Here is a 24,636-nt window from a genome sequence, read left to right on the forward strand (position 1 = left end):
AGATATCGAAGACAACACACAAGTAAAACATTTCTCCAGCGTCCTCATTCCAACCTGGTTGCTCTACTTAGAAAATTGCTCTTGGGTTGCCAGAGAAGTGCCAGGGTGAAGGATTCACTGGGCCTCGCAGAGTCCAGCCGCACACACACAGTTAGAGCGAGTTGCATCAGGGCACAAAAATGTTCTGCTCAGCGACCATGGGGCTGTAATTACATAGGAGCACTGCTGAGCTCTGCAGGATGAACGTCAAGACCGTGGAGACGGAGCAAGGGAACGGGAGAGGGAGAGAGAGCAATACATGATGTACAATAGGCTCAAGAAAGAGAGGAAGGGTGGGTGATAGAGAGATAGATGGGTGGAGAGAGGGTAAACACTCGTGAATGGGACTGGAGGAAAACACAGGATTTGGAGATAAGTGGTTAATGCAAAAAACCCCTTGCCTAATCACCCTGATACAGCACTGAGTGAAAAGAGCATTTCCCAGCACAGACAGCGGCCGGCAGACCAACACACATCCTGTCTAGACTAGTGTAGGCCAAGTTTATCTTACTATGGCATTCTCTTCTCTTACATTCTCAATGTAAACTGACTAGAGACATGTTCCTTCTTAATACGATGTGTTAAATGTCAAGCTTGAGCTGAACTCCAGAGTTGTGCGTTTCTGACACCTTGTGGACTGTAAGTGTTACCGCAGACTTAAACACAACCCGGTGTCATGCCAAGTGTAAACTTAGTTTGAACTGAGCTGCATCGCAGTAAAATCTGTCAAGAACCTGTGCTGTGATGGAAGCCAGAACCTCTATTCACAACACTGCAAATTTTGCAGAGGAGGTTATTATTTTTTTTAGCTGCTTTGCTTGCTCTTGACCTAGACACAGAATAATCACTGTGCCAACTACAGTATGTTCCTTAGTAAGGCTGAACAATGTGAAGCAAAATGTGGCGTGAGAATTTAAATGCTACCCAGATGCCACAACCTAATTAAAGGTCTGTTGCGCAACATTAGAATGCCGTGAGTGTAACCCTCTTAGGATGTGCCCAAAAATTCATACCAAGTTAAGGTTAAATGCTACAATATTGGCTGGGTAATAAGGCATCAAGGAGACTTTGTCTAGCTCTGTTCAAGGTAAAGCTTGCTGACAATCCAAATGAGCAGTGGACAGATTGTGCCATGGCACAGGCTACATATCCCATGTGCAGGGGATATGGAAAAGAAATCTCACAATAATTTCAAACTTCAATTTTTATTATTTGTACATTCACCACTTACAGGCGTACTCAAAAAAGAAAATTAAAAAACAAAAAACAAAACATAAACCTTTATACTAAAATGATAAAATGATTAAAAAAAACAATATTAAAACCATTGGTGAGAAAATTCATAATGCAACCTCCCCTCTTGGGCCTGTGTTGACACTACAGGGTAAGAGAAATGGAGGAAGAGTAAAAGGAGGGAGGAAGAGAATCGATAAAAAGGACATCATAGCAACCTGTATCAGGTCTGATAGACATGAATAATCTCCCACAGAGAACCGTCTCGTCTCTTCAACTAAACAGAGGGAGAGAGGAACACTGCATTACCTTAGTAGTTAATCCACACCTGTCCAAAAATACCCCTAAGCTGCCTCATTTACAGACTTGGATCTTGAATAATCTCATAGGTCTGTACAAAATGCCAAACACACCTATCCAATATTTTCAGATCAATGCAAGCCTCCGAGCAGAGGGCCAGGTTTTCTGTCTAGGCAGGGCTGGCGATAAAAGCCTTGGACTGCATGCAGCAACAAATGGATTCCTCATTGAAATCACAGAGCTGTGAAACACTGAAGGCGGCAACAATTGATTGCAAGTTGTGATCGGCACCTACACTTTGGGGTTACACGGGGAACTCGGGAGGAATTAAAATAACCCGGCGTGCCATACTGCTATGCTGTCAAGACAAATTAAAAACACAAGAAAATCAGAGGCAAATGTAAAAAGAAAAATATATCAAACCCCGACAGGAGCGAAGACGTACAGCACTCTGGGAGCGAACACTGCAAAAATTCATGGTCCCCTATAAGCATATGACTGTGTGTGTATGTGCTTTAAAAAAGGTGACAATCTGAGAGATGGTGACTACATCAGTTGGTCCTCTGTTGGGTCTTATTCGTAACAAAGTACATGTAGTGACGAAGGAAAAGCGGGGAGGGGCGGTCGTCAGGACAGTTCCATCGGCTGATCGGGGCGTTAGCGCCGCCTGTCCCGCTGGGCGCTGCGGCTGCGTGAGCGTCTGCCCCCGCCTGCCCCGCCGCCCCCCGGCCTACGGTAACCATCCCTGCGTTTGTCGTTCTCTCTGTCCCTGTCCCTATCTCTCCCTCGGTCTCGGTCTCTGTCGCGGTCTCTGTCCCTCTCTCTGTCTCTGTCCTTGTCCTTCTCTACCTCCCCCCTGTCTCCGGCGGTGCCGCCTCCAGCTTTCATCCTCTCCTTGCGTTCTTCTTCCCTTTTCTTCTCCTCCTCCTCGTCCTGTTCCTTCCTCCGTTTCTCACGCTCCTTCATCCGTTCTGCTCTGGCGGCTTCCCGCTGGACAAACTGAGACAGGGAGAAAATGCTCAACGTGAGGACTATTAAAAACATCTGAGAAAAAATGTCAATTTATTTGGAAGGGTTTCGTCACAAGGCAACAAGTGGTATCACTTGGTTTGTGTCTCACCTGCTCGTCAGTGAGAGGGAGCCAGTATATACAAGGGGCTGCTTTAGTTTTGCGGAACAGGTCATCCAAAAGCTTAGCAGGGGGCTCCTCAGCTGCTTTCTCTGCCAAAACAAAGACCAAAACATTAACAAAAATAAAATTTTACCTTGTGTAAACTCTCCATTATCATATCTTTATCTCTTACCCTTCTTGTCAGTCTTCTTCTCCTTACTCTTCCCCCTCTCCTTGCGTCGTCTCTCTCTGGAGCGTGACCTTCGGGGGCCTCCCTCCCTCTCCTCTCCAGGTTTTCCAAACTCTCTGACCTTGTCGCGGTCCCACTCCCGCTCTGCGCGGGCCCTCTCCCTGCGCTCCATCTCACGCTCCCGCTCAGCCCACTGGTCTCGCTCAGGGAGGAGTGAGGGCAGGCCCGATGTCCGACCACGGGCCTGCCCAGCCACAGGCCCCTGGTCCTCTGCTCCGGGTTTTTCGGCTGCACCCAAACCTTTGTGGAAGTCCAACTACCAAGCAGAAACGCGTTCAGGTTACAGCAGGCTGAGCTTTGCAGGCTTTGGGAGAAATACTGACTAATAACCATAAGATCTCACCTCATCCTGCTGGCAGAAGTCCACACTAAGGACTTTGGGGTTGCTCTGAGGCCATTTCACTCCATGCAGAGCCGCCCGGGTGGCCACTGCCTCCTCTGAGCTGGAGTACTAAAAACACAAAGGAGGAGAGAACCATGAGATAAAGAAGCAACAATCTTCCATAGGCTGACAGTACAGAGCTGTTTTAGTTCTACTCAATTTGAGCACAGCCATTCAATACAGTTGATCACAATATACACTTCTAAATCACCTAGCAGTCTACACTGGCATCCACACGCCCGCACTTTCATGGTTTAAGTCGAATCTGTTTGATAAAATGCAAAGTGTTTCTCACAACATCATCATCTCTGAATGCTCCAGATATAACTTTGGCGTACCACAAGGTTCAGCGCTAGGGCCACTGCTATTCTCTTGGCAAAATTTTCCATAATTATGACGTTCAATTTTCACTGCTTTGACGATGATACTCAAAAAGCCACTTAAAATTTTGGGGATTGTCTTTTACCCAGAGTCCCACAGTTCAAAAATTTGGCGTTACTTTTGACCCCAACTCTCTCATTAGACTCTCACATCAAAGATATCACTAAGACAGCCTTTTCATGCTCTGTTAAATATGGCTGAGGCTGAGAGCCTTGTACATGCAGTTGTTTCGTCAAGATTCAATTATTGTCATGCCCCATTTCTGGACTACTCTCATGAAAAATTCCTAATCAAACTGAAATGATAAATAATATCCGACTATGATTTTGAAGTGAGAAATTGCCAGTTTTTGGGTTGCACAGATGCCACAGTAAATACAAGACTACTTCCCTATAAATTACATACCAGCTTATAAGAGCAGCTTGTTATCTGTCCTGAGAACTCAAACATTGCATTAACCTAAAGGCCTACCCTAAAAAAGTCGGACAACATGAAGATACAATTTGTGTATTTCAAGTATACAAAGTCACAGGATTTGGTGCAATTCAAAAAAGGTCGGGAACCTCTGGTACAGAGCAATCAGCAATGATATAGGCTAATTGTCCACTATTAGAGGGATGATGTGTCTGTGGAAACTTACCGTGACGTAGCAGTGAGACTTGATCTTATCGATCCAGAAGCCCTCCTCCAGCAGGGTGCCAGTTCTGCCCAGCAGCTCCTTAAGCTGGCCCAGGGTGAACGGCCTCACCTGAACAACACAAATAACAATAACATTTATTTACAGAACACTTAGCAAAACAGAGTTACAAAGTGATTTACAAGATGAATAAAAATGTGGAATAAATAACATACATAAAACAATACATAAACAATACAATACATACATTAACAGTATATAAGAGGGCAAATGCACAGAATTTAAACAAAAATAGCTTACAGACCTTAGTGCAATTAAAAGCAAGCTTAAAAATATATATTTCTAAGGCAGCTGGTTAGCCTGATCTTGTCAGGCAGGTCGTTCCACAGCCATGGGGCCTTAATGAAGAAAGATCCATCACCTTTAATCTTCAGCCTAGACTGTGGAACGACCAAAAGAGCGCTGCCCGAGGATCTCAGGCTGCACTTGGGTTCATAAGGGATTAAAAGCTTAGTGATACAGGTAGGTGCCACTCTAAAATGTCCCTTAAAGGTGATCTGTGAAATTTTAAAATCAATTGCACCGTAGCCAGGGATGTGCAGTTAAAAATGTGGGTAATATGCTTGTGTCTACTTAGTTCCTATTCATAGTATTCTCTTACATCACCACATGGCCATTTGGTAGCAAAATAACAGGTGATTGTAACAAATTAACAGGTGATTATTACCAAATGGCAGCTACAGCCAATGAGCTGTGCATATGGTAAATCACCATAGGAAATCATAATAAGATATCTAGCTGCAGAATTTTGGATTAACAGTCGAGACATGAAGAAATAAAAGCATGGATCACAGTTTACTGAGTCAGAATAGTGTTCTCTCACCAGGTTGCAGACGTGGACGATGTTGGAGACTTTGCCGCGGGGCGGTGAGGGCTGCCGGGCCGTGCGGACGGGGTCGTCGATGGTGATGGACACACCTGACTTCTGCTGGCTGATGGAGCGACGGATGAGGGTGTCGCTGGGGGTCACTGGGATAGAGAGATAGAAGAATAGTCAACATAATATCTCTGTTATTACACTGACACAAAGGAGGTTGAGCACAGGTCAGCTGAACCGAAAAGCAACTTGAGGCGTCATCAATGTTCTATGAGCAACTTTTGTAACTTTAACCCCTTCCACAAAAAAGGAAAGGTGATTTTAATGTGACACGTCTTTCCATTCAAAATATGTAAAATATGTAGATGATGTACTAGCTTCTGTTATGACTAACTTTGCAAAAGGAGGTGATTAATGCAAAAGTCAGCTCAGTGTTACATCAATTTCCAACAAAAGCATTTTCCTCTTAGAAATTGCTTTTGCTAAATCTAACAGCGTAGATGGAGGCTGTCTAGTAATTGATCTATTACCAGTGTTCATCTCCACATCATGGCTGGTATGTGAAGGGGACTGGGTTTCGATGACACCAGGCAATGTGCTGTCCAGCTTCTCCTCTGGGGCCCTCGTCCTCTCTCTGTCTCCTCTCAGGTCATCCTCCTCCATCTCCTCCCGTCTGCTCCTCTTGGCCTCCTTCTGTCCGTTCTCCTGGCTCTCTGAGTGCACCACCTACAATGGAAGTCAGGCATCAACACAAGCGATTCCCCATTGCCATGACAGATACATTGGACTCTCCTGAGGACTACTTTAAATTTAGTATTACAGACAGTCGCTAACCTACAGTATGTCATCCATTCAAAAAGGTAAGAGCTGTGGACCAACCTGTGTGACAGTGCGTCGGATCTGGAGGTCCTGGTCGGGGCGCTCCCTCTCTTCCTCCTCAGCCCCAGAGAGGACAGCTTCTTCTGGGTGCAGGTCCACCACCGCCTCCTGGCCTAGACACGGCCGGATATCTGGGATCAGAGACTGGGGGTGGGGGAGGACAAAGATTACAGATAAGATTACAAGAAGAATGAACTCTGTTACATGTTGCAATCAGTGCATCCCTCAGAAACAGTATTGCAAGCAACCACACAGTATTTTGAGGCTTGCTGTGCTGTAAATACCTTGAGTGAATCTGTGGTGATGCTGATGGAAGGTTTCTTGGCAGTGACGGCTGTGCTGGAGCCCCAGCGCCTCTTGCGGCCGGCCGCGGCCCCAGAGTCCTGCTCGCCCTCTGCATTGCCACTGCCCGGGGACGCTTTGCTGCCTGGTGAGATGGGACAATCGTTGAATCCACATACACCAGGACACAAGCGTGCATGCGTTCACAAATCCATGCACACAAAACAGTTCTTTGGCCACAACACATGCTCAAGTGTCACGCTCATATAGGGCCAGGGTCATCACATTCATATCTACAGAGCCCTTATGGGACATACATTTGTGTGGAGTTCCAGTTACAAATATAGTCCTGAGTCTTGTTCTAAAACATCATTAACACATACAACATAAAAAATTTAAAAGGCTACTATAATAAAACGACATGGGGATAGGAGCAACACTGATGGTCAAACAGATAAGAAGCAGGGCAAGGGGAGCGCATGTCGGGAAGGTGTACTCACTGCTAAGGGAGATCTTACGAGCTGTGAAGGCCTTAGGTGTCTGAAACAGAAGGAGATAAGAACAACCCCAAAATACATGGGGGAGGTGAGAGGCAGAGACCATGGGTGGAGACATAAAGGGTCAAGGACAGGTTGGAGGGACAGTGGAACAATAACAGAGATAGGGACAGAGAGTGAGGGATAGAAACTGCTACGCAAGGTCACTTTCCAATTCAAGTCTATTGACGGCACTAAGCTGCGTTGTCTAGTTCTACATTGGTAGTAAACACAGCATGCCCTTATTTGATAAATAATACTTATTTGGGAATGAGGTAATTTGTTTTAGAGGTGTAAGCTGTAGTTGCAGTCTCTATCAAACACAAACAAAAAGGATCTGATGGCAATACTGCAGTTTAAATTCCATAGAGCTAAAAAATGTTTAAAAACTCAGGTCCGAATAGGCTCATGAATTAGTTTCAAAGAAACTGAAGTCTAGTAAGACTTAAGACTATAAAACAAAAGATCCGTCTTTAATCAAAACTGCAGTAGCCATGAATAAGGTAAACATTTCCCCAAAAAATGATGATTCCCCCAGCATAAACTACAGAGGGTCTGACTGAAAACTAAGCATTCTAAATAATTGTGTGGAAAATAACATTGAGAAAACAAACTACTTATTCCCTGGTACCACTGACACCTGATCCTTACTGGGTTGGATATGGCCCAATCACGACTGCATGTACTGTATCTAGGCAACAAGGGTCCAATCAAAGGTGGCTGAGATGTTTGGGTGGAAATCTGAAAGCTGGTTGGCTGGCAGGATGGGCTTGATAGTTCATTGGGGTAGGGGCTTGAAAATGCTTTTGGCCAAAGCGGTCGTCCTCAGATCTTTGGGCATTAGTCCTTTTAAAATTGTGGCAGGCTCTTCGTCTAGTTGGACTGATCAGGTTTTTCTGTTGTGATGGAGATTGGATAATGAATGTTGCCCAACAGTCAGTGTGCACACAAATCCAGAAACGTCTATTTTAACGGCCAGTTTTGTTTGGGGACAATAAGTTCATACTGAGAGTCACAAAGCAGCAAAACTCTGGTGATGGTTGCAGTAGGAAGAGACCCAACTGGCAAGTCCCCTCTTCAGCCAAATATAAAATTTGCTAAGGGCCATTGGAAGTCCAGATAAAAGCTTAGGGCCGTTTGAAAATTCACTTAGTATCCAAGCAGCGGTATTTGCTCGAGAGATTCATTTGGATTCCGTTCCAAAGAGATTAACAAAATCCAAAATGTCCTTTTTCAAGCACGTTACAGTCCAGCGACCACATTAACTGACAGCATGAGGTCCATCATGCACCACATTCTTCTGTAACTTTTACTGTGGGATGAAAAATGTCCTTAAGTAAAGCCATCTGAAAACCACTCAGTTGCGGATAGGGTTTCAGAGCAGTCTTTGGAGGTGATGTGAGTGCACTTCCTTGTCTCTTCTCCATCTTGATTGCAAGGGCACATGGCCTGATAAGTGGAGAACAAGCTAAGAGAGATAGGTGGGCCACATTGACTAGCCAGACCTTTCTCTGAAACTTTAAGTCCAATCAATAGCTCTTGTCAGCCATCTCCATGACAATGAGGCGGCCTTTGTTGCCAGGACTGTCCCTCTGCAGTGCAGCCTCGGGGGCCTATCTGTGGTCAACCCAGGTTTCTTGGGGACAGTGGAACAGGTGCAGCAGTAGTAGTAGTAGCAGTGGTAGTAGTAGTAGTGGCAGTAGTAGTATGCAGGTACCATTAGGGGCAATGGAAGAGGCATGAGCACCTTTATAACAAAGCAATCAATTGGGTTTTAAACATCAGCCACAATGAGAAAATACCCCTGCTGCTTCTGCCTGAGACAGTGCCAGCAAAGGTTTTAAAAACAGCCAAATCAGAAATTTCTCCTCCTACACACATTCAATCTACAGCTTGTGAAAAGGGGCTCATTAAGTAATCAAATGGAAATATTACAAAAAAAAGTAAAAGCTAAGGTTTCCAATAAGAAAAACGCCATTTTCTCTTCTAATAGACAAGAAGTATTTAAACGACCTCAAGCGTAATGTATTCAGTCTAAAGAAAACTAAGTGCAAAATCATACAGTTTCAACTACAGCCGTGAATGGAAATAATGTGAATAAAGGCTCAAGTGGTTTGGCCCATCTCAGCCCTCAGCTGGTGACTTTGGAGAGACTTGAGGACCAAGATGGTCCCGGGTTCTTCAGTTGTCTTACCTCCTCGCTGGTCTCTGGGAGCTTCTCAGGCTCTGCCATGGCAGTCTCCTTCACCTCCCTGCATGGCGTGAAAGGTGCATGACAACAGGAAAGGAGGGGACAGATAAGTAAACAATTGGGATGGGGGGGAATAGAAAACAAATCTCGCATTTCACTACAACAGGAAACTAGAAAAAGAAAAAGACCAGAACATGAAAAATTAAGAGGTTGCACAGACGTAACGCGAAATACTTTTTTTAATGGAACCAATATAACAGGGTGCTTTCAGGTTTCAGCAAATTAAATTTAGTAAGTAAAAAAAAATTCAAGGCCAATTGCACCACAAGAATACATGTGAAAAGTGAAAAATAGAAATCCAATCAAAATATAGAACGGTGATGGGGTTGCCTCAGTGCACCAAGACAACACTGACACTATTAAATCTTCCGAAACTACTTAAAGACACTACTGAAGGCTATATTTAACAACATTTAAAAGACCTCTTTTAAGGACCTCAAGACACCCTGCAATAAAAATCTCAGCAGGTGAAAACAATCCAATAAGATGAATATTTGATGAATACAACACAAGAGGGCGGCCAGGTGATGCTAAAATAAGTGCGCCATTAACGCTCTGTCTCATACTGTTGACTACAGTCACGCTGTCTTATCCCAGTAGCGCTGCTGTCAATGCTTTCAATCAAGGACAAGAGTCGAGTCGACGAGAGGAGGAGAGGAATGCAGAGACACCGCAGTCCTCCTTTCAACCTGCTCCGTTCATCCAGACGGAGCGGCACACTGAACGGTAGCACAACAATGCCTGACGGATGAATACACGCCGCACGTTCCCGGGTCGTTCTCGTGGGCGTACACGTGAACACGTCTACTCATTCCGACTAAATTAACTTCATTACAAAGTGTCAGACAAGGATGTCCGGATAAACGACGCCTGCTGGCTGCTACTGCTGCTAAAAAAAAAAAAGACTGCGTCGCGACGAGCCGCCTCTCTCCTCTCTCTCCTACCTTCCTCTCACCAGAGTCTATTCCTCTCTGAACGCATTCCTGTCCGCACCGGGTGTGAACCAAAACCTGGCCCGGATAAAGCCACGGACGAAGCCTCGCTTGCTATTTAGTAAAGCCTCTATAACAGTCTAACATCGGCCGCTAAAGCCATACACGCAGCACAGCCATGTTGCTGCGAAGGAAAAAATGATCATGTATAAAAAGGACCCGCATCTTCTCAGCCACACCGGCTTTAAGGCAGTCTCATCAATCGCCTGATGGGAAATTCAACACATGAAATTCTCCCATACAGTTTTCTCACGACTGTATTCACAAAGCACCTGCTTGTAAATATGCAACGAAATTATGCAAAGGATCTCAGGTGAATGTTAAATGGGGCTTACAAAACGACATCTGACACTCAATACACAAAACCAAGTACAACTAAATTAGCTTGCTATATATACAGTGAATGTGGCTAATAAGCAAAACGTACATCTACATCGCATATCAATCATGGTCAAGGTTATGCAGGTGTGCACCATTTGGAATACATCATACTGTGTATAACACACATCACAAGAGAACCTGCTCAGATTTATATGTTAGCACTGGTCATAATACCATAAGGAAAGGGACAAATGGTCGTGATTCAAGTCATTGTTGTACATGGCAAATTACCACCCTTCACTCACTGTCACAGAGCCTGCTCAATGCTAACTGCACCCATTTATCAGCTGGTTGGCCTCTGGGTCGAAAACACAACGGGTTGCAACGAAATCTCGTCACACAAAAACCATAAACACGAGAGAACACATGCAATGCTAAGCATGACTTTGTGACAGTGTAGTCATGCGTGTGCAACTCTGGATGCATTTTCCATCCTCAGGATGCAGGACAAGAATATGTTATGTTTGATTCCTTTCACTATTTTATTACATATTAGGTACACTCATGTTTCATATTAATTGTTATTATTCCTTATTGAATGGGTAACCACAGGTGCAATTCCCCACAGTTACGCTTTACTGGTCCGTATCCACAAAGCTTCCTAGTACTAAGAGTTGGTCCTAGTGGTGAAATTCTAAGAAAACTCTGAGAGTGATGACGTTTTCTAAGAATTTCTCCTTAAAAGTAAGACTAAATCCTAGTAAAGATAAAAGCTATTCACAAAGCATCTTAGCCCTTAAGAGAGCTCCTAAGGTGGAAAACTGTTAAGAGTAGAGAGGAGGACTTTTAGGAGCTTAGGAGTTTCCAAGGAGAGGAGAAAAAGGCTGAAAGACGCAGAAAAGACGCATTAATGCTATTATTATTATGAAAGTTATCACAATGTTAAGATATTTTGCAACAGGCAAACAGTGCAGCAGTGATAATTTAGGTTTATGCAACCACATAGTAGAATACTCACACAAACAATCACAGCTCCTTCACAGACTCATATTGTGACGCAACCTTTTTAATTCCCACTGGACGTGCGCACCGTGCACAGCAGCTATATCCATAGCTGCTGTTTTCTCTGTATTGTCTGGTCACTGATGGACACACGTCCATATCATCTGCAATATACTCATGTTCAAAAATCCTATTCATATAGACTTGCCAATATAGTCTATAAATTATACTAATACTACTGAGTCTTGAGCCATTTTCACCAAATCTTAACATCAAATTAGTAAAGTATAATTACGTTACTGGTTTCGCCCAAATAAAGGCATAATGCGTCAACCTGTACAAGTATTAAAAAGTACCGTTCGTATGGTTTTCAAAGATTTTGTCCAATGAGCTCTATTTATTTTATTTTTGATAGTATAAGCAAACCACGCGTTAATATCGAGTAAATTGTGTTTTATCTTGTGTGATTCCTTGTGTGCATTCTGGATGACAAAAGAGCCGTGTTGATTTTTCTTTATCAACCAATGACAGCATCCAAAGAGAGCATCACACCTAGCAACGGGGTCAACCACACCTCCTCAATAAGATAAAAGTTCTTGTCCATTCCTTGCTCAGAGTTGCTCTGAGAACTTTCCTAAATCACTCCTAAGCTAGGACTCCTTGCTAAGGAATTTTAGGCTAAGATAAGAGCTCTCTGAGAGGACTCTAAGAATGTTTGTGGATACGGCCCCTGATCTGTCACGTGATTAGCCATTGCACAGGTTGTATTAAAGAATACCTCCAGTAGCTCAGTCTATTTTCTATCACCACCACCTCTTGGCAACCCAAGCAGACTTCCATGTGGCCTAAGGCTCCATTTGTATGCATCTATGCATGTGCATGCATCCTGTTTGCCCAGTTTGAATCAGACAATGTATGCGCTTCATAATACCAAGACCGAAAACCAGACCTTGGCTTGTCTTTCTTTTCCTCCTCTCCTTCGCTGTCCTTTCTCCTCAGTTTCTTCTCCTCTCCAGCAGGTGCTCCAAAGAACTGGTGAATTAAACGGTCAGTAATGGTATTAAGTTGGGAGAGAATGCCAAAGTTGATGAAACAGTTCAAATAACACCACCAAGGGACACTGAAGGTCAAGTGTAAACCCATCATAAGAATGTACGTGTGTAGAATAATTCTTGATTTTACGGAAATCAATTTTTCTAAAAAACTTAGAAAATTGGAAGAAAATGAGGATAGATGCACATGGATGTCTTGTCAAGATACAGGCTTTACAGTGTACTGTGGTGTGTTAACTTATAAGCAGCTGACCTTGCTGTGGCTGGCTCCATCAACAGTCACGTTATTCTCCTCTAGAGACATCCCCCTTTTGCGGAGGGCAGCTGTTGGGGATTCCTTTGGATCCTTAACCTGGGCCTCTGCTGTCACCCTGTGCTGAGGTGAGGGACCTCTCTCAAGTTTCCCTTCCTAAGAGAGAGAGAGAAAGAGAGAGAGAGATGGAGAACAGTACTATACTGTGTGCAGACAGAAGAATGACGGAATAGTGTGAATTAAAAAAAAAAAAAACATTCTCTTTCATCCCTAGCATTTGCTGCAATAAAAGTAGTGTTTTCATTTTTTTTTGGACTGACACTGTACACCATGCATATTAAATCAGGGATGTGATCAGGGCAACACAAAAAAGAAGTAAATGTATGAAAACAAGAAAACATATCTGCCTTGACATCACTGATTGTGGCCAGAGGTGCAACACAGTTGAAAGTTTCAGCCCATATAGTTACGTGTGAGAGAGAGAAAGCTGACTTGTGGACCACTTACCCTCCTACCACTGGAGGTGGAGCGGGATCTCTCCTGGGAAGATGAGGATGAGCCGGAGGACCGAGACGAAGAGGACCCAGAGTCAGAGTCTGAGGAAGAGGAATCGTTCGAGGAGGACCTTTGCCTCGCTCGTTTCTCCTCCTTCTTTGCATCTCTTCCCCTCCTCAGCGCGGCCCCCGTCGGGCTTGAGGGAGCCTTCCCTTCGTCCACCTCCTTTGCTTTTTTGGTCGACTCCTCGGCGGCCCGTTGCTCTGTCTCCATTGAATCCGCTTGGGCTTTATCCTCCGACGCCAGGCTCACGGCCTTTTCTTCTTGGGGACTCTGGACCAGTGTGGCGGTGGTCTCGTTCTCGGGCCGCGTCCCCACAGAACCGTGCGAGCCGGAAACAACTTCCCGTCTGGCGCGTGCTTGTGGATCTTCCTGTTCCGCGGAGGGCTGATGTCCTACTTGCGCTCGCTCCCCAACTTTGGCGGGTGAGGCGAGGGGTGAGGCCTGAGGTTGGGGGCTGTCAGAGAAGGTACGGGGCCGCTTGATAAACATGGAGGTGGAAGAAGACGGGGGTTGAACTGGGGAATCCCTTAAGAACCGGAACTTCTTGAATGACTGCGGCGACAGAGGCGTGGATTGAGTTGGTGACATGGCTGCACCAGATTCTGCTGGCTGGCTGTCTCTCCGGACCACTTGGGCTTGGGCATTCCCCCCCTCCTGTTCTCCTGCCTCTGTTGCCGCCTTTCCACCCGGTCCTGTGGAGAGGGGGGGAGGAGTGGGCAGGGGGGTGAGACCAATCTCACGGCCACGTTTGGACGGAGGGAGGTGACTCTCCCTCTCCCTTTCAGCCACCATAGCTCTCTCTTTCTCCTGTTCCAAGGCCCTCTCCTGCTCCTCCTTCTCTTTCTGCATGGCTTTCTCCTGCTGTAAGACCTTCTCCTTCTCCAATCTTTCGCATTCAAGGGCTTTTTCCCTCTCTTGCTCCATGGCTCTCTCCCTCTCCTTCCTCTCTTGCTCCAAGGCTCTCTCCCTCTCCTTCCTCTCTTGCTCCAAGGCTCTCTCCTCTCCTTCCTCTCTTTCTCCAAGGCTCTCTCCCTCTCGAGTCTCTCCTGCTCTTGAGCTCGCTCCCTCTCCAGCCTTTCTTGCTCTAAAGCCTTTTCTTTCCTCACCTTCTCGGCTCTTTCCTTCTCCACCCTCTCCCTCTCCAAAGCGGCCTCTCGCTCCGCTTTCTCTTTTTCCTCCCTCTCTCGCTCCAAGGCCTTTTCTCTCTCCATCCTCTCTTTCTCCTTCCTCTCACGCTCCAGCCTCTCTTGCTCCAAGGCTTTTTCTCTCTCCATCCTCTCTTTCTCCTTCCTCTCACGCTCCAGCCTCTCTTGCTCTAAGGCTCTCTCTCTCTCCATCCTCTCTTGCTCTAAGGCCTTCTCCCTCTCTAACCTCTCTTGCTCCAAGGCTTTCTCCTTCTCCAGCCTCTCTCGTTCTAAGGCCTTCTCCCTCTCCAACCTCTCTTGCTCTAAGGCCTTCTCCCTCTCCAGCCTCTCTCGCTCTAAGGCCTTCTCCCTCTCCAGCCTCTCTCGCTCTAAGGCTTTCTCCCTCTCCATTCTCTCTTTCTGCTCCCTCTCTCGCGCCAAAGCCTTTTCCCTTTCCAACCTTTCTTGCTCCAAAGCCCGTTCTCTTTCAATCCTCTCTTTCTCCTTTCTCTCTGCCTCCAAAGCTCTTTCCCTCTCTAACCTCTCTTGCTCAAGAGCCCTCTCTCTCTCCTGCCGCTCCCGCTCCAAAGCCTTGGCCCTTTCTAGCTCCATGGCTCTCTCCTTTTCTTCTCTCTCTCGCTGCAAAGCCCTTTCCCTCTCCTCTCTTTCTCTCTGCAGAGCTCGCTCTTGCTCCAGGGCTCTCTGTCTTTCAAGCTCCTTCTCCCTCTCCAGCTCAAGGGCCCTCTCTCTCGCTAGGGCTTGCTCTCTCTCTTCTCTCTCTTTAGCTAAAGCTCGTTCTCTCTCCTCCCTCTCTCGTTCTAGAGCAAGTTCCCTCTCTCGCTGCAAGGCTTTCTCCCTTTCTTCTCTTTCTACGGCCTGCTCTCGCTCTAATCTCTCTCGCTCCAAAGCTCTTTCTCTTTCCTCTCTCTCCTGCGCAAGAGCTCTTTGGCGCTCTTCCTCCATTGCCCGCTCTTGCTCAAGTACTCTCTGCCTCTCTTGTCTTTCCAGCTCTAAGGCTCTAAGTCTCTCTTGCTCAAGGGCCTTTTCTCTTTCTAACTGAGAGTCCCTCTCTCTGTCCCTGTCTTCTGTTGCAGTGGCCCTGAGCACACTCACAGGTATTTGACTGTGGGGCACATGTGCTCCTATGGCACCCTGGTTGGTGCCTGGAATCATGGGAAGTGGCACATTGTCTGCGGTGTTGGCTGTATGGGTGATGGCAGATACCACACCCTCTGGAGGCCCTCTGCCAGGAAACGCTGTAGCTGAAGTGGAACTGTTATCCTGCCTATCTCCGTTCCCATCGCGGCCGTGCCACCCAGCTCCAGAGAAAGCTCCTTCCGACGCCATTTTGCGTGCCAGCAGGGTCAGCGGGCCAGGCTTGCGCTCAGCGTGTCCGCTCCTCTGTGGCTCTGGGCTGCTGCTGCGGCTGCCACTGCTGGAGGAACCAGAACTGGAGGTACTGGATGTGCGCTGCCTAGCTGGGGGCACATCTGGACTAGGGGGGCTCTGTTTAGGGGTGTCAGGTAGAGGGAACGATAACTCGGGGGGTGGGGAAGGAGGAGGTGTTGGTTGGCGGAGTTGCGGAGACAATAGGGAAGGGATGTGCTGCTGCTGGGGTTGGCGGGATGCTCCAGATCTCTCCCTGGTCAAGGGACCTCTGGCTGGCTCTCCAAGGCTCCTCCTCCGAGCGCCGTTGTCCCAGTCATCATCCTCACCGTCCTCCTCACCGTCTTCGCTATCGTCATCGTCGCTGTCGGCCGGGACTTGGCTAGATGTAGGAACCCTCTCTGGCCGGTGCTCGCCACCGGCAATGCGCACGGCCACAGAGCCAGGAGCAGGTGTAGGCAAGGTTGAAGCAGGAGGACTGGACATATTAGCTTCCTGGTTCCGGTTTCCCCCTCCCTCATTCGCTGGGCCTGCCAGTCCCTCTCCATCAGAGGGGCCAGGTGGTTTGTGCTGGTCAGCCAACACTGGTTTGACATCCTGATGAAGACAGAAATGGGCTGAGATTGAGTTTGTTGCAGGACTATGCCAGTTTCTCCCATGCAAATATTCTGACACAAATTTTCTTACCAGCAAGGTCCGTCCAAATGTGCAAGATCTTTTAGGGCATGCAATAACTCCACAGACAGGAAGATTAGGAAATGTGACTGATAGCACAATAGAAAAGTAAACAAAAAGATATCTGACCTGGGCTGGAGCAGAACATGAGGTGCTGTTGTTGACTTCTGTGTGATCCTCTTGCTCTGAATACGACAACAGAGATGTGTCATGAATAGAGGTGCGTGTAGTAAGCCTAATTCATTCACTTGTAGCAGTTGGATTCTAACGGCACCTTACCATCGGTTTCAACTGCCTCACGAGCCTCTCTCTCCAGACGCTGCCTCAGGAGCTCCTGTTGTTTAGCCAGATACTGCTTGATGAAGCTGTTCTGGCTCATTTCCTCACCAATCTAAATGCAGAGACAGACAATTGAAAAGAGGCTGCAAGTCTTCAAGGCCACTAGCAGACACGTCACAGAGATTTCTGGGATATTGTGCTTATGCACTTTTTGTCATTCAAGCTTCAGAGATCATTTTGTGAAGGGGCTTCAGTCTTTGAAATGTGTGTCCCAGCGTCTTTGTGACACCCACCTGAGAGTTGGGCTGCAGTCCAATGTGAGGGGTGGAGGTCCTCTGCAGATTCTCCAGCATGAGAGCCTGTTATTGAGACAAGAGATTCAACTTTATTCAATCCATGTAAATAACTAGCAAGCATTTTTCAGAGCCGTTAGAATGAGCATCAAAACCAAACACATCCTGTCAGATCTTTGACTTTAAAGCAGCCAATAAACCCTTGATCTTTTACAGACAGTATGTGGTATATGCATGCACAAACCTTATGTCCAGAAATAATTACTGGTGCATTTGAATGTACATATCTGGGTAATTTATGACAGTGATGTTATTGTATTGTGCTAAATGTAATCAGTCATCATTTCCATTGCAATCACCAATATACTCTTTCTTCACAAAGTATTATGAGTCTCTATGTGCATGTCAACACCACAAGTGACAAAGTGAGATTTAGTCAGCATAACTTAAAATTCTAAGTTTTGTTCAGTCACACTGCATCTCTTTGGTCAACACATTTTTATCTTAAATTTATATGGCATAACATCCAGGGAAATATAAACACTGTGATGAAAGTGCATCAAAGTAATCTTAATAAATATTATGATGACCCAACATCTTGGCCACGAATAAAGCCCTACAGCAAACCACTGATTTTAGTGGATTGCATCTACATTTTAAGATTGCTTGGTTATCTTAATACTACTGCAATATCCTTACACACCAACCATAGCCTGCGTATGATACCAATTACCAACAATTATTATGTATTAAATCATCATCACTGTAAACATTCAGGGTCAGTACAGATCAATGGCTTGCGTTTAGTGGTATTAAATTGTATAAAAATGTGTCTCCAACATTTCTACATTTTAAAGGATAATTATATGGCGGGCAATTCATTCAAATGGGTTAGTTGGCCATAGAAATTGAATCAACAAGTGGTTTTCTGTACTCTTTAGCATGGTGTCAAGATGCTACATCTGATATAACGTACCTTAGTACGGTAAACATTTAATTATCTGACAAAATCCAACGCTGATATTGGGGCTGGAGAATTTATGCAAATGTTAACACCCCTTAGTGTTTTCGTGGCGTAATTCAGCGGGCAAATGGTCAAAGGGCTACCCAGTTAAAAGCAAATAACAGGTGTCAAGTCCCAACTTGGAGACAGAAGATAAGATACAATACTTTGCTTGCTATCATGTAAACAAAACGTCCACACAGGACACATGGAGGCTCACACGCTTGGACCACACGATGTGACTATCTATGTGACAAACTACTCTTTGTATTGTTGCCGCAAAACGTTATCTGTCCATTTAAATAGGTTACATGAAGCAGACATTCAGAGTGGCTGCTGCAAGTTGTTGAGCTACCAAGATAACTTCTGTAACCTCCCCCCCCAACTCATGCACACCAACAATGCGTGGGACAGACTTATCGTCAACACACACAGCAGCGAGCCAGTCACTGAGGCCACCGATCAACTCAAAGCTCAACACAGCGTTAGCCAAGTAAGCTAACTAGCTAACAGGACAACATCACCCTAATAAATACTTTGAGATTAGCTAGTAAGTTAATTGAACCCCCGATATTGCTGCGGATGGTATATCGTTGCACAGCGAAAACACCACTCGACCACACTTAAAACAAATACATTTTCAGTTGGTTAGTGTCAACCTGGCTAACTGCTACGCTGCCTAGGCAGCAGGCAGTTGTCGGCCCTCGAGACGAGCATCAGCCCCGTCCTCTTCGTTAACGTTAGCTCGCATCAACCGTGGTCCTGATTTCGCAGCCCAACTCACCCCTTTGAGTCTTTTGATGAGAGCATTTTTCTGTCCGCTTTTCGGGAGTCCTCGCTCCTCCAAAGCAGCTTTTAGATCCGCCACCCGAAGAGACTGGAGCGGTCTCCCGTCCAGCGTAACGTCTTCGAGGTCCGCCATTTTCCGTTCCTCTCGTCCGTTCCCAGCGAGAGCGACGAGCAACCAGCAACGCCTTCCTTCACCAACGTCATCGTTGACGACTTCTCCCAATCAAACAAAATTTGCGTGTTTTTTTTACTATTTCAGATTCAGAATAAACAAAATAAAATTGTATTACTATTGAATACTTTTAAGCTATATTATTATAATTATTTTAATCAGTTTAGTTGTGCCACAACAAACGTTGCGCACAGGCTGCGCAGGCTTGATTTCCTACACAGCACAACATTCACTGCGTACTCTTCCTGTGTATGTTTGTGAAGATAAAGATAGCTAGATTAACGTTAGTGCGTCTCGCTAAACGTCGCTGGGGATCAGATATGCCGAAAATAAGGTGACTTACATTCAGAAAAGGTGGGGAAATATAATAATGTGTGTTAAAGCAGCGAAATGTAATGCCGAATTATAATTTTGACCCGAATGTAGTAGTGTTAGTCTCGCTTTCATACAGGCTATAGGTTAACATTAGCCAGACCAGACTCTACACTGGTACATTTAGCTAGCCAGGTTGATGGCACAAAGGATTGTCTCTTTAGCAACAGCTGGCACCGCTAGGCACAGCAGATGAATAGCTGGCGAATCTGCTCTCAAACTGAAACAAACCTATCTTTCCAAAGATGTCGTGGTTCTATCATGTCAGTCACGGCTCAACCCAACAGCAGGAGCAGCAGCTCGCTGACATGATGCCAGCCACAGCCACAGCCAGTCTGTCTGGCACTTACTACTCCAGGATCAGAGGTCCGACCGGTGCGACACAAGCCTGGCCGGGCTGCTCTTCACCCAGCCTGGATGGCTTACCAGCAGCTCCCCGGGGTGCAGTACCTCCCAGCCTGGAGAACCTGTCCTGCACCTCACTGAGCGCGAGCCCGGGTGGGGAGCCCGAGCCCATCTCCTATGTAACCCTCCAGGAGCAGCGCTGTGTCCTGAGCTGGTTCCTAGGCTGGACCCCCATCCAGAGGGAGCGGTTCCTGCAGGACCTGTTGGGAAAAGCTGTGCCCGGGAAAGTGTGCACCCTCCTGGATTCACTCAACACTCTGCAGGTACATCTTACATACCATTCACTTCTAGATAACCCCAGAGGTTGATGTTATGTCGTCTGTGTTTAACAACAGCCTTTCTTTGTGTTCTGTGTCAAGGTTAAAGACAGCCCACCAAACATCTTTGAATGCCAGCTGCGCCTGTGGACCCAGTGGTTTGAGTCGTGGAGTGAGGAGGAGAGGAATCGTTTCCTACACATCCTGGAAGAGCGGGACCCAGTGTTTGTTGCCCACTTCTACAGGAGTGTAGCTGGTACAGCTGGAAGGGATTGATGGAGGGATAGGGAGAGAAAAACAGATCAGTGCATTGATTGCACTGTATGTGATGGAAAAGCAGGCGGGTGTTAAAAGTGATGTGTTGAATACTAACTAGAACAACTGATATGTGGTCAGAAATGGATAAACGGTGTGGATGAGAAATGTTTTGTATTAGGACTGAGCTAGTTCTCCCTTCTTGGGAGGAACGTTTGAATGACCGTGATGGGACTCATTTTTGAATCAGACAGAATGGATAATTATTACTCTTAAACATTTTTTTCTTTATTTACCACTCTTGTCATGAATGGAGATAAACCATTTCACGGTGGAGGACATACAACTATAAATGGTCTTTCAATAAGGGCTTTCTCTGTTTTCTCTTCCCAGCACTGGTTTCCCTAGGGCCTTACCATATGTTATACAGCTTTTTTTTAAGGTTCAGGACTCATGCATAATATTGGCTGAAGATCTGGCATTTAGTAACATGATTTAATCAACTTGAGATAAACTTGTTTCACATCTTATTCAAGATAATTAAGCTTACAGGCTCAGTTTTCCTGTGTTGTGCCTAGTGACTAAAGCACCTAGAATGACATGTGGACAACAAGAGGAAACATGTATTTGAGATAAATTCCATTGCTGTATTACAGTTTCTCTCTCAAATTTACAATTATATAGAACATTTTTTTTTGTTTTTTTTTTACCATACAAGAATAAATGAAATACACAATTACACACAATTGTACAATTGTCTTGTTTTATTGTCTTAAACATCATTAAATCATCAATTTAACAACAGTAAATGGATTATGTGTATATGTGTGTGTGTGTGTGTGTGTGTGTGTGTATATATTTGCATTTTGAAAATTCTTAGATTTAGAGATATTCATGAATGAGTTGGAATGATTTGTTTTTTAGCATAACATTGAACAGTGGAGTAAAACAGTGTCCTCTGGGAAGGTAAGACTTGTCAAACATAACTTGCCCTATTCACTACTGTATCCACTCCACTGAGCCAGCAGCAACCAAGACAATTGGACTCTCATTTTCACCCACGTCAACACAACCATTGATAAATGGATAGATTTTGTTTGTGAACTTCTGACCTACGAATGAGTAGATATGATCTCTGGTAGCAGCATCGTAGAAAGAGATCTGACCCTTTTTATAATCCAGGAGAATACCCAGTGTGGCAGGTGGCACCTGTACTGGAATAGAGGCGGGCCTTGAATCCAAAGCTCGGTACTGACCCTGCTTGTTCATGGCTAAAGTCCAGAAACCATTTGCAGGTCGGGCTATAATAATTCCCTTTCTTTTAGAGGACTCACTGGCCATCCCAAGATGGTAGCAAAGCCTCCCAGCCACGGACACCTCCCAGTAATGTCTGCCGCTTGTGAAGCCGGTCTTACCCAGTGCAGCTAGAGCCACATTAAACCGACCTGGGAGGTCAGGGACATTTTGCGGTTCCTCGACGATGGACATTGCAGTGTTGTCCGCAGACAGAAGTATCCTTGCGTGCGCTGTGTTTGGATCTAAGCCCACTTTAACTGTAAACAGAGAAGTGTAGTAGAATGATGTGTATTTTTATATTACATTTCACAAAGACATTGACATTGCAAAGCTTAAACCCATGTATAAAGGACTATTAATGCAGCACCTAACTCTGTATAGGGTTGCACCTAACCAAGTTGTAATATGTGTAAAAAAAAAAGATCTGTGTGTGTGATGGGTTGCATTTTCTTGCAATTTAAGCTATACTACATAAAAAAGTCCACACTTTAATCTGCCTGTTATGCAGCTTGAAAATATATCAAGAAAGTGCCACAGCCAAATTTGAATATCATGACAGAATCTGCAGACTAACAGATTCCAAGATATTAATTGAACTTGTGTGAGGGACTCACTTGGGTAGACAGTGTTATCATCCACGTCGTTCAGTTTGTTGCGAAGATCTGAGGAGAGAGTAACAACAAAAGTGGATATTTAATGTCAGTAATGTCAGTGTATTCTATACAGTCTGCTGTGGTGAAGACTTCGTTACCTTCTACTTTGTCTTGGAGCATGTTCGTCTCATTTTCCAAGCCTAGCATAGAGATTGGAGAGACAGAGCAATTCAGTTTTGTCTGATAATTCATGATAAATAGGCCATGGATTTACTTAATAAGTTTGATTACTCAGATTCTTGGTGGTGAACCCTGGGGGAAAAAAATACTGCTTTTACTCCATTAAATGCTGATTTAACTCATTTATTGCATCAGTGAGCATTTCCAGAGAGGGGAACTTACTGTTGTATTTGTCCTGCAGTTTGTTATTCTCCCTTTTCATGTCTTCTAACTCCTGCTGCAGCCGGTTGAAGTTGGCATTGCTCTCATGCAATTGCTGCTGCAGTCGATCAGCATCCTGATGGCTCTGTGCCAGTTGTCTCTGCAAATCTGTTTGATGAAATATTCAATTGAAAAACTACATCAAATGACTCACTTATCTGTTTGGTGTGGACTGATACCGCAGTTTTATACAGTATCTCACCGTCACACTTGACGTCAGCGCAGCATATTTTCAGTTCTTTGATCTCTTCCTTTAACTCTGATGGAGGGAAAAGGTTGAGACAGTGACACATGTCAAACACCTACCAAGTTTCAATGACAACTTTCAACACCTTGCAATCTACAGAACACACCTTGATTTTTGTTCTCCAGTTTTCTAGTCTCTTTCTCTTGAGTTTTCAGTTGCTTCGTCAGTTCTGAGAGAGAAGACAGTGGAAATTACACCATAACTGAGTGAAAAGAAAATCTATTTTTTTTCCCTTCAACTTGGCTTCCAAAGAGAGAGGGGTCGCTCGATGTTAGTTTTAGTGGATAGATAGTTATTGATGTGTCCTTATAGTGATAGTCTTATGAATATTTACAATATTTTCCCCCAGCAGACACAGTAAGGAATTATGTGTTTGATGACAGCAGCAGAGAAACTGATGAAAGCACGATAGTAGGAAAGAATAAGTTTGACAAACCGTTGGCTTGTTCTGCAGTAATTTCATCAGCTTTTGATGCTTTTGTCTGAGACTGTGTTAGCTGTGACCTGAGACCAGCAACGTCCATCACTAAAAGAAAACAAAATAACAGCTACATCATTTTGTTTCAAAACGAAACAAACTGATATGATTTTTTTTGTTAATAATAAGACATTTGCATACTCAAGTCAAAATTCTTTGCATCTGATTCCTTGAATAGATCTTGAGTGTCTTGAAGTTGCCTTTTTTTCAGGTTGAGATTCTTTTCAAGATCTGAAAAAAGATAGTTTGATTAGACTACAGGGAAACAAAACCTTTTCTGGATCTATATGTTTGTTTACACCGTGTTATATGCACACATCATGCTTATATTCTGTTCTTTACATTACTCATGATGTTCGATCATCCTCTTTACCTGTGATCTTGTCAGCGCGTGTTTGTTTGAGGCGTAATAATTCAGTCTCCAATTGCTTGATTTTCTTGTGAAGTTCCATAATCTGTGCCGCTAATAAAAGACAGAGCGAGCTACTTTTGGTATTCTGAAGCCATGTCAGTTCAATAATTCTGTTTCTAATTCTATTCTCCATCATAGGATAATGTTGTGTGACCAAAGACAAGGAAAAAACTTACACAGATCAGCAATCCTCATCTCACTTGTGTCCAGCTCCTCTGTCTTATCACTCAGTTTGGTTTTTGTCTCCTCCAATTCATTTTCCAGCTCTTTGAGAAAGAAATCATTTGTTGTTTATTTCCTCAATATGTTCACAACTTTAACTCCGAGACTGTATCGTATGCAGTGTGATTTATCGATGCAGAAAAGGTATACCAAAAAGTTTCATCACATATTTGAGGATTATATTCTGCTTCCCACCTCCAATTCTGTCCAAATGAGTCTGTATCTCATTGTCTTTTCGCTTCTTTAGTCTTGCTATTTCATCTTGCTGAGCCAATATGTGAAACACTGATTGAAAAAAATAAGGCTGTTATTCACAAGGGCACAAGACTGTAGTCAATGCTGATGCAACTGTTCACCATCCAAATCTTATCATAGTTTGAATGATGGCTCACTCAGTTTAGCGGTTTCATTGTTTTCATCTCGAATTCCATCAATCAAACCATTCAGACGATCTTGAAGTACTGTGGACAAGAGAAAGCCATAATTAGATGTGAGACAGGGGTTTCAAATAAAATAAAAATTTTTTTTTATCAAATATATAGGAGAAACTTCTGTCTGAAGCCCTTGGTATACACTGTCAGGTTATTTTCCTAACCATGCC

General features: G+C 44.7%; 2 protein-coding genes across 2 annotated transcripts; one reads left to right on the forward strand and one right to left on the reverse strand.

Moving 5' to 3' along the window:
- Nucleotides 1-1,228: 1,228 nt before the first annotated feature.
- LOC139664174 (apoptotic chromatin condensation inducer in the nucleus-like) lies at nt 1,229-19,029 on the reverse strand. The gene is given in 19 exon segments (XM_071542912.1): nt 1,229-2,571; nt 2,693-2,793; nt 2,877-3,189; nt 3,277-3,384; nt 4,337-4,444; nt 5,217-5,362; nt 5,741-5,936; nt 6,090-6,233; nt 6,374-6,516; nt 6,872-6,911; nt 9,102-9,159; nt 12,423-12,505; nt 12,779-12,934; nt 13,286-14,340; nt 14,343-16,443; nt 16,651-16,706; nt 16,801-16,912; nt 17,094-17,159; nt 18,881-19,029. Coding segments are annotated over 19 exon segments (5,466 nt in total). The 5' UTR covers nt 19,019-19,029; the 3' UTR covers nt 1,229-2,229.
- Nucleotides 19,030-19,297: 268 nt separating this feature from the next.
- LOC139664241 (uncharacterized protein C14orf119 homolog) lies at nt 19,298-21,145 on the forward strand. The gene is made up of 2 exons (XM_071543013.1): nt 19,298-20,097; nt 20,194-21,145. The coding sequence occupies exons 1-2, from the start codon at nt 19,675-19,677 to the stop codon at nt 20,365-20,367; spliced, it is 597 nt and encodes a 198-aa protein (XP_071399114.1). The 5' UTR covers nt 19,298-19,674; the 3' UTR covers nt 20,368-21,145.
- Nucleotides 21,146-24,636: the final 3,491 nt, after the last annotated feature.

This window comes from Centroberyx affinis, unplaced genomic scaffold (assembly GCF_046629955.1).
Source record: "Centroberyx affinis isolate AG114_WGS23_722 - 3 ecotype Tasmania unplaced genomic scaffold, CSIRO-AGI_Caff_v1 ptg004204l_1, whole genome shotgun sequence".
NCBI lineage: Eukaryota > Metazoa > Chordata > Actinopteri > Beryciformes > Berycidae > Centroberyx > Centroberyx affinis.

Excerpts from the sequence above, each read along its gene's own strand:
- LOC139664241 (XM_071543013.1), top strand. The coding sequence starts at position 19,675 with ATGTCGTGGTTCTATCATGTCAGTCACGGCTCAACCCAACAGCAGGAG. Across the intron at positions 20,098-20,193 it reads ATTCACTCAACACTCTGCAG|GTTAAAGACAGCCCACCAAA; the intron begins GTACATCTTACA and ends TTCTGTGTCAAG.